The sequence below is a fragment of the Mirounga leonina genome, unplaced genomic scaffold, assembly GCF_011800145.1.
Source record: "Mirounga leonina isolate KUSES-001 unplaced genomic scaffold, KU_Mleo_1.0 Mir_171, whole genome shotgun sequence".
Taxonomy (NCBI): Eukaryota; Metazoa; Chordata; class Mammalia; order Carnivora; family Phocidae; genus Mirounga; species Mirounga leonina.
In genome coordinates, this window is record NW_023270436.1 from 17,844,428 (window position 1) to 17,858,814 (window position 14,387).

A 14,387-nucleotide genomic window follows, 5' to 3' on the forward strand; every position below is an offset into this window, starting at 1 on the left:
ACCGAGGCCCCAGGAAGCCAGAGATCCGACAGGCTCCCCCTGCCCCCCTCAAAAAAAGAGGGATCCAGAGGTCTCTCTCTCTTTTTTTTTTTTTAAGAAAACTTTTAATTGAGTCACAACTTAAGTAAAACACACAAAGCTGAAGCGTGCACCTTGATTTTTCCATACGCACACACCCACGTAACCACCACCCAGGTCTAGATATTGGACATTTCCTTCTAGCCCCAGGAGGTCCCTTTGTGCCTCTTTCCCGCCCACAGCCCCCCAAGGATAACCGCTCCTCTGACTTCTATTCTCTAGCTGAGTTTTGCGTTTGTTCCAGAAGGTCAGGTGAATGGCATCACCCAGAGTGTGTTCTTTGGGGTCCAGGTCTTTCGCTCGGCGTGTTTATGGGACTTCTCCAAGCTGTATGTGTCCCGCCTCTTCCCTTCATTGCTGAGAAGCACTCCCCTGTATGGACGTCCCACAGTCTGCGCATCCGTTTTTCTCCTGGTGGACACTGGGGTTGTTTCCAGATTTTTTGCTCTTACGGATTAAAGCAATTACGGACACTTTTGTCTTTGTTTAGGTGTGTGTTTTTATTTCTCTTGGGTAGATAGACCTATGAAAGAGATTGCTGGACCATCCGAGAAGTGGATGGCTAACTTTGTAAAAACTGCCAGACTGTTTTCCAAAGAGGTTGTGCTGTTCTTCTCTCCCATCCATGGTGGGTGAGGGTCCGGTTGTTTGCTGGGTGGGGGTGGACAAACAAGGGGAAACAAGTGGAAATTTTACTGAGAATCACTGAATGACAGAGCTTGATGACCCATCCTGATGCAGGAAGGGAAACTGAGGCTCTGGTCACACAGTGTGTGAGGAGCAGAGCCAGGAGCTAACGCAGGTCCCCCCGTTTCCAAGCTCTAACTACTGCCGGGTCTTATCAGATCAACACCCAGTCTTGTTTTCTTGGAAGAGGCCTCATGCCAAGCCCTTTCCACCACAGGGCCTTTGCGTTTGCTGTTCCCTTGGCCCGGGAAACTCTTCCTCCTATTCCTTGAGAGCCTAGTTTCTCTTATCCTGCAGGCCTCAGTTCAGAAACCTCCTCAGAGAGGCTGTCCCTGACCACAGTTGCTAAAATAGCTGCCCAGGCACCTGCCCCCACCTGCTTCTAAGCTACTCCATCTTTCTATCTCCTCGGTAGCATTCCTCAGTGTGGGGTTATCTTCCTGATTTGCCAGTTGACCTGTGTCTCATCTGTCCCCCCTGCTAGGAGTTCCCTGAGGCAGGGGCCTGGTCTGTCTTGTTCCTATGCAGGAGCTGGTGCAGAGCAAAATAATGTCCGTGTCTCCCCTCCCAGGCCCTCAGTTTCCCCATCTGTGAAGTCATTCAGCCAGTACGGGGCGTTTTTTGAGCACCTGCTGTGTCCAGGCACTGGTACTGGGGATAGCTTAACAGAAAAGGCCCTGATTCTGGACCCAAGAAGCTGACTGTCTAGAGTCCTATGTCAATAGTCCACGACGGCCCAGTGTGCTCAGCGCTCCGAGTGGGGAGCCTTGTGGTGCAGGAGCGTGGAGGAGGCTGCTGATCTCCTTCTCCAGAGGATGGGGTCAGGGAGGGCTTCTTGGAGGTAGTGACGATTGGGCTACAAGACACACAGAGGTGTGGCCAGCAAGGGGGGCGTGGAGGACAATGCGTTACGGCTCTCTGTGCCCAGTACACATCCTGGCATGCGTAGGTGCTCAGAAAATAGCTGCGGAGTGAGCAAACCTCTCTAGTTCACAGGTGGGGAAACTGAGGCCCAGGGAGGTTTCACGGCACACCTAGGGCTCTGGCCTGCCCAGACGAGGCGCATTCTGCCTCTTTGGAGTCCCCCACCAGAGGCCACGCCATGGGTGTTCCTCTGAAGGCCAGGACTCTGCTGTGATGGGGCCACAGCCCAGGCCTCTCCAGCCGCATGAAAGGCTTGGGATATTTTTGCCGGGAGGCCAGGCCCCAGTGGCCTGAGGGCTGGGTAACCAGAGGTGGCTCTGAGCCCACCAGAGGCTAGAGCTAGGGGCTGCGGTGGGCCAGCCTGCCCCGGGCTCCGCTGGGGAGGACCTTGGCAGAGCCTTGAGATGTGGGGGGTTCTCTCCCCTTCTCTGCCTCCTCGGCCATGGCTGTCCAGCAGGGCGGGGGCATAGCTCTTAATTGTACGGCGGGCACAGGGTGGAGTCTCTGAATGGCTTCCAGGCTGGAATTAGAGGTGGCAAACGAGCGGCCTGGCCTGTTCCGCGCCACGGACCTGCCCGCGCCCCTTGGAGCCGTGGCAGCGTGGGCCATGGGGATCATCTGGGCTGGGATCATCTGGGCTGGGATCATCTGGGCTGGGCCCCACAGCAGGTCTTGGGGCTGGAGAATGTAGAATGTGAGGCCCTCGGACAGACAAAGAATGGCAGGAGCATGAGGTTGTCAAAACCTGGGAATGCAAGAGGGGAGCTCATAGTGGTCATGCACACATCAATAAGCATTTACTGAGCACCTACTGTGTGCCAGGCACTGTCCTAGATGCTGGCATTTGGCAATGCACAAAACAGACCCCGCAGACCTGGCTCACCTACTCCCAATTGATAATAACCTTCAGGAACTGTTCTGAAGGTACTGGGTGCCATCTACCTCAGGGCCTTTGCACGTGCTCTCCTCGCTGCTGGGAATTCTCTTGCACCTTTGCCTTCCTGAATACCTCCTCCTCATCTTCATGAGCAGCTCTACCATTACCTCCTCACGGAGGCTCCCGTGAGTTCTGGGACCAGATTAGCCTCCTACAGCGCCAGAACTGCCCCATCCCAGCTCTTAGCGCAGCGTGCAGTTAGATATTCATTTGTTTGTTTACTTGTTTATTGCAGGTCTCCCTTCTACTCTGTAAGCTCTCGGCCTGTGTTTGCTCGTCACTGTCTCCCAGAGCCTGGCATTGGCTGGGGATAAAATAAATGTCAAGAGAAATTTGTAGAATGAATGTTAGAGCATTGGAACCTCAGTGTCGGCAGGCTTGCGGCAGACGTCTAGTCCAACCCATTCAGTTGTGGCCCAGAGAGGGCCAGGGATTTGCCCACCCCCCACAGTTGATGCATGAGCTGGGGCTGGAACTCAGCGATCCTTTTTTCTCCCGGGGGGACTGACATTTTTGCTGTGCTCACACTGTGGGTTGGGATGTCTGGCTTCAGGAGAGCGTGCATGTCTTTGTGTGCATGCGCGTGGGCCGCTGACCCACTGGAGTCCTCAGGTCAGCCAGAGATCCCAGTTTCAGGGGCTACTACTGGCTTACCCCAGTTTCCTGCTTGAGCCACTTGACTACACCCTGCCTCACTTTGCCCACCTGTGAAATGGGCCCCCCCTTCCCCGCCGACTCCTGCTCTAGCTACTCCATTTGGGGTCCCGGGTCAGGCCACGGATGTTCGAGTGTCAGAGCCAGAGTGAGCATTGACATGGTTTGATAGGACTTGCACGGGGCAGATGGAGGCCGTACAGGGGCCCTACTGTGGGGAACGGGCCCCTTGGTGGTGGGAGGTCACTGGCCTGGCAGTTTCATTTCCAGATAAGACACAGTGGTTGGTGAAGAAGAAAGGGCTCTGGATCCCCACATGCTGTTGGATCCCAGCGAGGTCACACTGCTGTGAACCTCAGTTTGCACATCTGTCCAATGGGCTTTGCTTCTTTCTCCGCCTCTCCCCAAGCACTCATGGAGCCTGCTGGGCCTGAGGCTCTATGGAGGAGAGGAAAACTCTGCGCTTTGGAGGGTGGATGACTCCAGCTCTGCAGGAAACAAGTAATAATATTCAATCTCAGTGCGGGAGACAGAATATGACCCTTTTGCTGGAGATGTCCCCACCCCCATCCCTGGAACCTGCTGATCTGAATATGTCACCCGGAATGGCAAAAGGGCTTTGTGGATGGGATTAAGTTAAGGATAGTAGATGGGGAGATCATCCTGGGCTACCTGGGTGGGCTCAATATCATCCCAAGGGTCCCTGAAATTGGGAGAGAGGTTGGGAGAGAGCCAGAGAGACGGTAGCATGAGGACTCCGGCTGCCGCCGCCCAAGGAAGAGCCTAAAAGCCGAGGAATGCAAGTGGTTTCTAGACTCCCTCCGCCCCGAAGACTCGGGGATGCACGGAGCCCTGCCAATACCGTGCTTTCAGCCAAGTGAGACCCATTTCTAATGTCTGACTGCCAGAACTGTAAGATAATAAATGTGTGTTGATTTAAGCCGCTGAGTTTGTGGTCATTTGTTACAGCGACTGTAGGAAACTCATACACTTGGCATCCAGGCAATTTCCTGCCTTCCAGCCCCTCTGACTTTTCCCCGCAGCCTTGTGAGCAGTAGAGATTCTCTGTCCTCGGTTTACAGATGACAATACAGAGGCTCTGTGGGAGGCAGGACTCGGTGGAGGCAGGATTTGAACCCATGTCTGTCTGCCTGCCGCCAAAGGAGGAGCACAGAACAGGACCCTGACTCAGGCGGGGAGCATCTGGGCCATCCCAACTGGGGGCAGGCTCTGTCTGGGAGGGCTGCGGCCCCTGCCTCTTGATTTCTCAGGGTCAGAGTCCCTGTAGCCCTCAGACGTGGCCGAGGGGCTCCTCCCCCCCCCGGAGCCCCGGGTTGGCCCCTGGCCATCTCGAAAGCAATACAGCTGCTTCGACATGTGTGCGGGCGGCATCTGGCACCTGGGGGCTTGTGTGTGTCCATCGGTGGGCGGTCGTCTGTTCCCTTGAGGATGCAGGGTTTGGGGGTGATCCCGAGAGAAAATGGGAACTTCTCTGGTTTTATTTTCCAAACAAACAACTGTCCCCTCCCCCTTTTTGGAGGTGAGTAGGGGTTGCTGGGACCACTGGAAGGAATGACAGCAAACTGGAGTCCTGGTTCCTAAAGGGTGGGCCGGAACTGTGGATTCACGCACTGCCCCCTGCCCTGTACCTTCCGTGGCTCCCTACTGCCTTGTGGAAGAGTGACGTTCTGACACTTTAGCCTGGCTCTTGCTGACTGCCACCCTCATTACCTGCTCCTCCCTCTTGTCCACCTCATGCTCCAGCCTCAGATAATTACAGTATGGCATTCCGGCCCCTCTGCCTTTATTCCACCCGGGATGCCTCTCCCGAGTCTCTTGTTCAGACTCTGCTCGCTCACAGCCATGTCCTCCAGGAGAACTTCCCGGCCTCTTCCTCTCGGGACCTCTGCCTGCTCTGGGGTTCCCTGAGCCCTTGGCCTGACTGCTCTCCTGCTATGGACCGCTTTCTGCGTGAGAGCTGCTCGGGGGCTGGGTTGTGTCTGATTTGCCTCTGTAAACCTGACTGGCACGGTGCCTGGCACACTACAGATGTTCATTAAGCATGTGCTGAATGAACGAATGAAGGGGCGTGTGAATGAATGAATGCAAAGGGCCGCTGACCCACTGGAGTCCTCAGGTCAGCCAGAGATCCCAGTTTCAGGGGCTACTACTGGCTTGCCCCAGTTTCCTGCTTGAGCCACTTGACTACACCCTGCCTCACTTTGCCCACCTGTGAAATGGGCCCCCCCTTCCCCGCCGACTCCTGCTCTAGCTACTCCATTTGGGGTCCCGGGTCAGGCCACGGACGTTCGAGTGTCAGAGCCAGAGGGAGCCCAGAAAGCTTCCTGCCCACCCTGGCAAATGAGCTAACTGAGGCCCAGACAAGGGAAGGGCCCGATCGGGGTGGGACAGCGGGCCCCAGAGCTCCGCTCCCGGCCGCAGGCCCTGACCCTCGGGCCGCCGCTGCTCATGCTCTCCCTGAAACACACTCCGCTCTCACCCTGCACCCCAGCCTCTGGAAAACCTGAGTCACAGGTGGGGCCGGGGGGGGGGGGGGGGGGGGGGCTGTTCCTGCTCACGTCCAGGCACCCCCTCCCCACCCCCTCCACCAACCTCCCTGACCTCGGCCCCTGCGGAAGGGAGGCAGGCCCCCAGCTCGCTGTTCTGGGGGGGAGGTGGGCGCTGCAGGACAGCCCCGTCTGTCTGTCCGCAGGGGCCAGCGCTGGGGACCCCGCGTCGGGGAGGAAGTGCCCCATCTGGCGTTCCGCAGAGCTGGAGGGGCGCCTGCGGGAGTGGGAGCTGGGGGCAGGGGGGGCTCGTGTGTGTGGCCGAGCGCAGCCCCGCCCCTCCCCTGTCCCCACCCCAAACTCTCTTAATGGAAGCAAGCTGGCCCCGCGGCAGCCCGGGGGCGGGAGGCGGGGGGCGGGTCCGGCGGGGGTGGGGGCGCCGGCCGAGCAGCGGCGACTGGCACTCCGGTCGCTTCACCTGGCGGGAGCGCCCAGGCCCTGCGCGCGGCCAGACGGACGGACTGGTGAGTCCCGGCCGCCCCTCGGCCCGGGAGCCTGGGGGCGCTTGGGCTTTGGGGACTGGGGGCCTGCCGCAAGCCCTTTGGGGGCGTCTCTAAGTTCTGTGCCTTCTGAGCGTGTGGCGGGTGCTGTGGGATCCGCGCTTGGGATCCGCGCTGAGGGTTCGGGCGGCGGAATGCGTGTGCACCTTCCCTGCGCCCGGCGTGCGGGTCCGGCCGCGCGTGTGCGTGTGTGTGTGAGTGTGAGTGCGCGTGCAGCTGTGGTCTGACGGGAGGGGATGTGTTCTCGCAAAGTGGGCACCAGGGTGGTTGTCCCGGGGTCAGCGCGGAGGGTCGCGTGGCCCGGGGTGTTCCCCCCGCCCCGTCTGTGGTCTGTGGGGGACCGGGTGTGTGTCAGGGGGTTGTGTCTGTGGGCCCGCGTGGCCAGAGATTCAGCCCGTTGTGGGTCTGTTGTGCGCCCTCTGTGTGTCCGTGCTGCTGGGCTGTGCAGACTTTCTGGGGTGTCTGGGCCTCGTGGGTCCCTGTTGCTGTGTGTGTGTGTGTTGGGAGACAGGTTAGTGTGTCTGTGTTGTGTGTCCGTATATTGTGTGTCCATGCTGCTGCTGCTTTGTGTGGATGTGTATTTTGAGCCTCAGGACTCCCGGGCCCTCTCCGGGCCTCCCTTCCAAGGGGCCCGAGTCCCTGTCCTTGGCTGCCCTGGGGCCGGGGGGGTAGCGCTTCAGCCAGACCCTCCTCCCCCAAAGCCACTAATTAAAGCCAGGTTTTCGTGGGCTGCCCCTCCCCCTCGGGCCACCAGTCTCCGGGTGGGGGTGGGGCAGTGGCTCTGGCCCCTCAGCCTCCGTCCGAGACCCTAGGGGTAGATTTGCATCATCTGCATCATCACCTTTAAAACCACAAACCCCGAGTGAGATGGGCTCTAGAGGGAGGCCCAGCTCCAAGCTGCGGGTCCTGCACCATCCTGTGGGGCCCACGAAGTGATACCTCCTCCTCATCTGGCACTGCTGTTTTTGTCCTAACAGTAGTCCGGGGAGGTGGCCCTTAGCCCCATTGCACAGATATGGAAGCCGAGGCTCACAGAGGTGACGTGCCCGACCCCAGGACACGGAGCTGGGCGCTGATTTCCCCTGGGGTTATTCCAACCTGCTCTCCCCTGGTTGTGGGACCCTGGGCCGGCCATTCCCAGTATCGGGCCTGAGTTTCCTTTTGGCTAAAACGAGAGGGGTTGGCTTGACCCCAGCTCCCAGTGGCCTGTGAGTTTCTGAGCCCTGGAAAACATTAGGGCTCGGGAAGCAAGGCTGATCGTCTCCCGGAAGGCGGCGGGGACAGCTGATGGGCAGACTGATCACTTCGGGGCTGTCCGGGCCAGCGTGCCCACTGTACAGAGGGGAGACTGAGGCCCACAGAGGGCAGGGGCTCCTCATGCAGGTCATGCAGGGCCACACAGCCATTGCCTTTGAGGCCCAGCTGACCCCCGATGCTTTGCCTGCTCCTTTCCTGGGGAGCCAGGCTGAGGGGTGTGGGGGACCTGAGAGTCGGGGTCTCGGCCTCTAAGAGCCAGTGATCCTTTGTGTGGCCTCTTTCCTTACCGTCTGTCCCTGACCCCAAGGCTCCGGGGAGAAGGGGGCACTTCCCTCTGTCCAGCTCATTGTCGTGTGTGTGTCTGCCTGTGTGTCTGTGCAGACACACACACGTGCCCGTGTCCCGGATTCCTGGGGGGCTAGAGCTGAGCTCTCACTCAGCAGGGTGGAGAGCTTGGTCACTGCCCGGGGTGGGGGGGCGATGAGCCGGTCTAGACACTGGGTGAAGGTAACCATCCGCCTGCCTGGTGGGAGGACGGGGTTCGTCCCGGGCTCTGCTGGGGTCGAAATGGAGCTGCTCTCGAGCCCCGACCTTTCCTGGGTGCACAGCTACCCTGTGCCGGACGCTTTCTGCATGTCGTCTCCCCCGGGCCGTGTGGCTCTGTGGTCAGTTCCCCGCCGACCCCCCAACTTACAGACGGGGACAGTGAGGCCCAGAGGGAGCCGCCCGCGGAGCGGGACCCAGCTGGAGCCCCCGGGGCCGCTCATAGTCGCCCTCTGTGGGGAGAAGCCTCGGCCACCACCACCAAGTCTCTCTCAGGCTTGACTTGCAGGAGGGCAGGGAGGTGACCGGCGGACGAAGACCCTGAAGATCAAAGCCGTCTGCAGGGACGTTCGATGTGAGGTGCCGGGAAGGCCCCTCCCTTCCAGCCGACGCGTGGTGTCATCCAGGGGTGCCAGCTCATTTGGGGGCCGGCCCCGGGGCACATGAGAGCGCGTGTGCACGGTGTGTGTGTGTGTCTGTGTGTGTGTGTATGTGTGGTGTGTGAGTGTGTGTACGTTTGTATGTACGTGTGTGTGGTGTGAGCGTGTGGACTCTCAGACTCACCCAGACAAAGGTTCAAATCCCAGCTCCGACAGGTACATCTGTGTGTCCTTGGGCAAGTCACTGTCCGTCTGGGGACCTCCAGCCCCTCAACAGCGTTGGACTCTAGGGTGGAGCTCTAGGGCTGCTCTAGGGTTGAGCCCGGCAAAGGGGGTGGGGGCTTCCCCCGCGATGAAAGCACAGGATCATCAGCTCCCCCCATTTAAACCGAAACTCTGAGTAGTTTTGCCTCTTTTTATGTCCTGGAACTACCTTTGGGTTCTCCTGGTCATCTGAGCCAGTTTGTCCCAACTGACGTCAGTACAATTAATTTCAATTAGTGCTACTTAATTGGGAGGCCTCAGGTCAGTTGGAAGAAGCCGCTCAATGTCCTGACATCATAACTACCTCACTCCCCAAATCCCCACGGTGACCCCTGAAGCCAGGACTGCCAGCCCTTTTAGGAAGCAGGCCTTGAGGACTGGGCACCCAAGGGGACACACAGCCCAGGTGTTGGGAACCTGACCTCCGCCTCCAGCCCAGGACCTCGCTCTGTGGCCTTGGGCCTGCCCCTCACCTCCGGGCCCCTGTCCCCCATCTCGGTCCCCTGAGAGAGGGTGTCAGACAGGGGATCCCAAGGCTTTTCTGTCCTGGCGCTTCAAGCCCCTCCCGGGTCAGGAGGGGTTTCTCAGGGACAGACAGCCCACGAGGGTGCAGAGAAAGGGGCTCCTGGGTTTGTCTGAGGGCCCAGCCTCCCTCGGGCTGGTGGGGAGAGCCCGTGTTTTAGGAGCTGGCCTCCTCCGCAAACCTGGACCATGCGGAATGTATTAGTCAGCCTGGCTGTCTGGGCCAGATGGGGTCTGGGGGTTCATGTCGGGAGCAGCCTTCCAGCGCGGGGAGGGAGAGAGGGGTGGGGTTCATCTGGTTCCCATTTAGTGGTGGCCGTAGGACTCGGGCTCCAGCTTCGTCTCAGGCACGCGGGTTCTCCCCACCCCTTCCTGGGCCTCCAGGCCCTGCTTTGCACCTTGAGGTGAGGGTGAGCCACGGCTCCTGGCATCCAGGCCCTCTCCTGAGCTCAGGGAGTCTGAAAGCTTCAAAACCTATGAGTCTCCCAGAGAAGGGGACCAGGACCAAGGAAGGGCCGGGAGATGCTGGGGAGGGTTCCCTGGAAGAGGAGGGGTCAGCTCCCTCCGTTGCTCCATTTCTTACTTTCTCCCGGCCCGACCCAACCATTTCTCCCTCCGTGCCTAGCTCCAAACCCCCACTCTTGCCTGACTTCACTCCTCTGAGCCTCAGTTTCCATACCTGGAACCTGGGGATAATAATAGTGCCTCCCCCATTGGGTGGTTCTCAGGATTCAATGACATTCTACGAAAGAAACTCAGAATAGTACCTGGCCCGTGGTAAGCGATGAAAGGGTAAGTTATTATTAATTCAGCCAAGTCAGTCAAGGTGCATTTATGGAGCACTTACGGTATACCAGACATGGTATGAAGCCCTGAGAGTGCCGAGGTAAATGAGAATCAGTCCCTGCCCTCTAGGACTTCAGGGTGAAGTGGGGTTCCTCGTGGGGGGGTCCCTCCAGGGGCTCAGGATGAAGTGGAGGGGCAGACAAGAACCCCACGTGTGAACGAACGGGGTCCACTATATGGTGGGCAAGGGAAGAGGCCCGCTAGAATACGCTCTGTGTCCCCCGGGGCCCCGGAGTTCCACCCCGACCTCTCTCCTGCCTCGCTGCCCCACAGGTCTGGGACAAGATGGTGTCCATGGTGGTGCCGAGGCTGGTGGTATCTCTGATGCTGCTCCTCAGGGTCCTGCCCGCGGTGGCCTACTCCGTGCCCCTGCACGCTGCCTTCCTGGAGGACACAGGGGGCAGCGGGGAGGCCGAGGGCTCATCGGCCTCCTCCCCAAGCCTCCCGCCGCCCCGGACCCCGGCCCTCAGTCCCACATCGGTGGGGCCCCAGCCCACGCCCCTGGCAGGCCCCAAGCCCCCCACCAACTTCCTGGACGGGATCGTGGACTTCTTCCGCCAGTACGTGATGCTCATCGCCGTGGTGGGCTCCCTGGTGTTCCTGCTGATGTTCATCGTCTGCGCCGCGCTCATCACCCGCCAGAAGCACAAGGCCTCGGCCTACTACCCCTCGTCTTTCCCCAAGAAGAAGTACGTGGACCAGAGTGACCGGGCCGGGGGGCCCCGGACCTTCAGCGAGGTCCCCGACCGGGCTCCCGACGGCCGGCCCGAGGAGGCCCTGGATTCCTCCCAGCAGCTCCAGGCTGACATCCTCGCTGCCACCCAGAACCTCAAGTCCCCCGCCAGAGCCGCCCCGGGCAGCGGAGATGGAGCCAGGATGGAGGGCAAGTCAGAGGGAGAGGAGAGCGGCGGCCGGGAGGCGGACCAGGAGGCCCAGGGATGTGGGAGCCCAGCGGAGAAACCAGGGGTGCTGGAGGAGCTGGGCACAGCGGTGGCGGAGGGGGCCCTGGAGGCCGGCCAAGGCCAAGGTGAGCCGGAAGCGGCTCCTTTGTTAGCCCAGGAAGCCAGGGGAGCCGCTGGTCCCCCCGAGAGCCCCTGTGCTTGCAGTGTCGTCCCCAAGGTCTAACAGGCCTCTGGGGCTGCTGGCCCCGACTGTCGGACTCCTCGTGGTCACCTCCATGGGTGTGGAAAGGCCCTTGACCCTTACTGCTCCCCGACACCCCCTCCTTGGCCACCCCCTGCTGCAGGCAGAGATGCTGGTCTCCAGCGTACCCCAGGAATCTCCCCGGGTCCCAGGACCATTTGCCCCTGCGGCCCCAAACACAACGTCTCTGGGGAGGGGGGGATGGGAAGGATCCCCACTATATTCATGATACCATATCCCACGAAATCAGCCCCGTCACTTGGGCAGACATGCCACGGTCCCCCGGGATGGTGCCAACATTGCCGCTTTTCCATGGAAGTAGGGAAGACAAGTCAGAGTAACTAGGAGTTTGGGATGAGGGTGACTGGGACCTGCCGAGGCCCCCCCAGCCCCCCCTCCCCACCCGGGCGGGAGCAGTTAAAGCTACTGCAGAAGTGGGTCTGGGGAGTCAGGAAGCTTCCGAGAGGCCCGTGCACACATCATGACGGATCCCTACGTCAGCATGTCCAAGGCTGGGTTCCCCGAGCTACTCTGTGGAAAAAGGATTTTGGGGGCCAGTGAGTTGAGGAGACACTGCCTCTCCACTCCCTGCAACCCCCCCTTAGAGCACCCCAGGGCTCTGCAAATACTCTAGTAGAAGCCCCTGTGGAATCTGGTTTTGCTTGTTTTTTTTTTTTTTTTTTTTTTTTTTTACAGCTACAGAATAAAATCTTGCAGAGCACACTCTGGAAATTACTGCCCCAAATGTTCCTGAAGGTGCCCCCCAGTTTGTGGTTGCTCTGGGGTTAGGGCTGTGGGGTCCGGGGGCTCAGGCCCGCTCAAGTTCTGCCAAGCATCTCTGCCTGGGGATGAATTTCTCATCCCGTTACTGCTATGGGCATGGGGTGAATGAATCGAACCTTTCTTGTCAGGCCCCCAAAGCTGCCCAGAAGCTGGGGGGGCAGTGTGTGAAGGGGGTCCCACTCTGGGGGGATTCTGAAGGGGTAGGGGAAGGTTTCTAACACCCAGCCTGGAGCAGGGGGGCCCTAGCCCCCGACCCTTTGCTTACATGCGTGTCTGGTAGCCTGAGCTCACAGAATTCTTTAGCCTTCGACAAGGGAGCCTGAGCTCCGTCCTGATTTGGGGAGGCTCTGGGTGGGGGGCGGTCCTCTTCCTCATCCCTCCGTCTGGGCTTCCCCCAACCTCTGCACAATTTTTTAGGTGCTGAGATATAGCAAACCAGCACAATAAACCTTTATTCTGGCCTGAGCGTCGCTGCTTTTCTGAGGGGGAATGAGTCTGCTTGGGGGGGGGTGGTATTTCTTCTGGGCTGTTCCATGGGGTGGGGCAGCTTTCTGGGGGAGACACATCAGGCAGGCCCGAAAAGCTGAATGAGATGAGGCAGAATGAGATGATTCGTGAAAAGAGGGCAGAACGGGGTCCCCCATGGGAATGTGGTGGGAGCTCTTGCCCCCAAGGCTGAGCTCAGCCCTGGACTTGCGGCCACGGAGACCCGGCTTCCAAGAGCAGTTCTGCTGTGCACTGTGGCTGCAGGAGATCCACCCGCCTCCCTCTCCGGGAAACATGAGCCCAGTCTCCCGTTTCAGCCTCCCGTCTGCTGGCAGCGTGGCCGAGGACTAGAACCGGGCTCACGGACGGTGCCCCGCTCCTGGCACCCTTGGCCTGGGGTTGGAGGCGGCCCTGGCCTTTGTGTCTTCGCCCCGCCAGGCTCTTCCTTGCCTTTGATGGCAAGTTCCTGGGGGCCACTGCTCCCCCTCCTCCCTGGAGCTGCCAGCTGGAATCCAGATGTGGCTGCGTTGGGAGCACGTGCTAGATCCCTGGGTGAGGGGGGCAGGGAGGCCATCCCCCCACCCCCAGCCCCTCCCTCCGCTGACCCCACTTCCCTTCCAAAGGGGGCCGGCTTTGGGTTTCATAACACACAATGGCCTCTGTCTCTCGCAGCGGGGAAGGGCCCTCCCTTTCTCAGCCCAGACCCGCTCCCGCCCAAGAATGTAGGGAAAATCCAATATGGATACCTGAATGCTGTGTGGCTCTGGCCAAACCACTCAACCTCTCTGTGTATGACAAGCTGTCTTCTAGATCCTGAGCTCCTGCAGGGTCCTAGATGATTGGGTGTGGCTGGGGTACGCATTAAGCTTCCCTATAACAGGTTAAACTCAGGTAAGACAGAAGCAGATGTTAGAGATTCCTGGGGAGGAGGCAGGGATGACTTTTGCAATCAGCAGCTCCCTGGTCAATGGCTCCCCATTAATGGGCCTGCCAGAGGACATGAGGTGAGCGGCCTTAGTTATGGCCTGTGTCCCTCGGGACTGATGGGGTTGGGGACTCAGGAGGTAGTTGGAGCCCAGAGCAGGCATCAACCTCCCCCTCACCTTTGAGCTTTAACAGCTACTATTCCCTCTGCCTAGGATGCCCTTCCACACCCCCTCCTTGTCCAGTTAACTCCCCCTCCTCCTTTAGCTTCCAGCCTAGCTGTCACCTGCCCTCCCCAACAGCCCCACCCAGACTCTCTCCCACACTCCCCTGGGCTCAATACTATTAATAATTGCTCGCAGCTAATGAGCACCTGTGACGCACCAGGCACTGCTCTAAGCCCTGAACATCATTTACTCATTGAGACTCCCAACCCGAGCAGAGGGATCCTGCTGTTATTCCCATGTCTCAGAGGGGAAATCAGTTGCCTAGGTCACAGAGCCAGCATCCCCGCCCCATCATCTGATTCTAGAGTGACTTCTCCCTCGGGCTCGACAGCTGCTTGCATGAATGAATGCGTGAATGAAGCCCTTGGGGAGGAGAGAGCAGGGCCCCACTCCTGCTTAGAGCCCCTCTAGGGTGGACACACATCTGGCCAGGCACCAGCGGAGGGTGAGCTTTGGGGGGAGATGGGCTGGGGGTACGTGTGGGCTGGGGCCAGGTGAGGGGGAGACCTGGGCTGGAGGGTGGGGGTGTGGGGGGGTCCGCGGGGTGCTGGAGGGACCTCTTCCGCGTGCCCTTTCTCTGATCAGCCCAAGGGGCTGGGTGTTTGCTGGCTGGGGGTCACATCCAAGGCAGGAGGACGAGGGGCAGAACTCATGTCTCCAGGGAG

At 59.7% G+C, this 14,387-nt stretch overlaps 1 protein-coding gene across 1 annotated transcript; it reads left to right on the plus strand.

The window, feature by feature from the left end:
- The first annotated feature begins 6,208 nt into the window (after positions 1 to 6,208).
- TMEM119 (transmembrane protein 119) lies at positions 6,209 to 12,550 on the plus strand. The gene is made up of 2 exons (XM_035017220.1): positions 6,209 to 6,311; positions 10,433 to 12,550. Exon 2 carries the CDS (start codon positions 10,445 to 10,447, stop codon positions 11,282 to 11,284), a length of 840 nt encoding a protein of 279 aa, XP_034873111.1. The 5' UTR covers positions 6,209 to 6,311; positions 10,433 to 10,444; the 3' UTR covers positions 11,285 to 12,550.
- Positions 12,551 to 14,387: the final 1,837 nt, after the last annotated feature.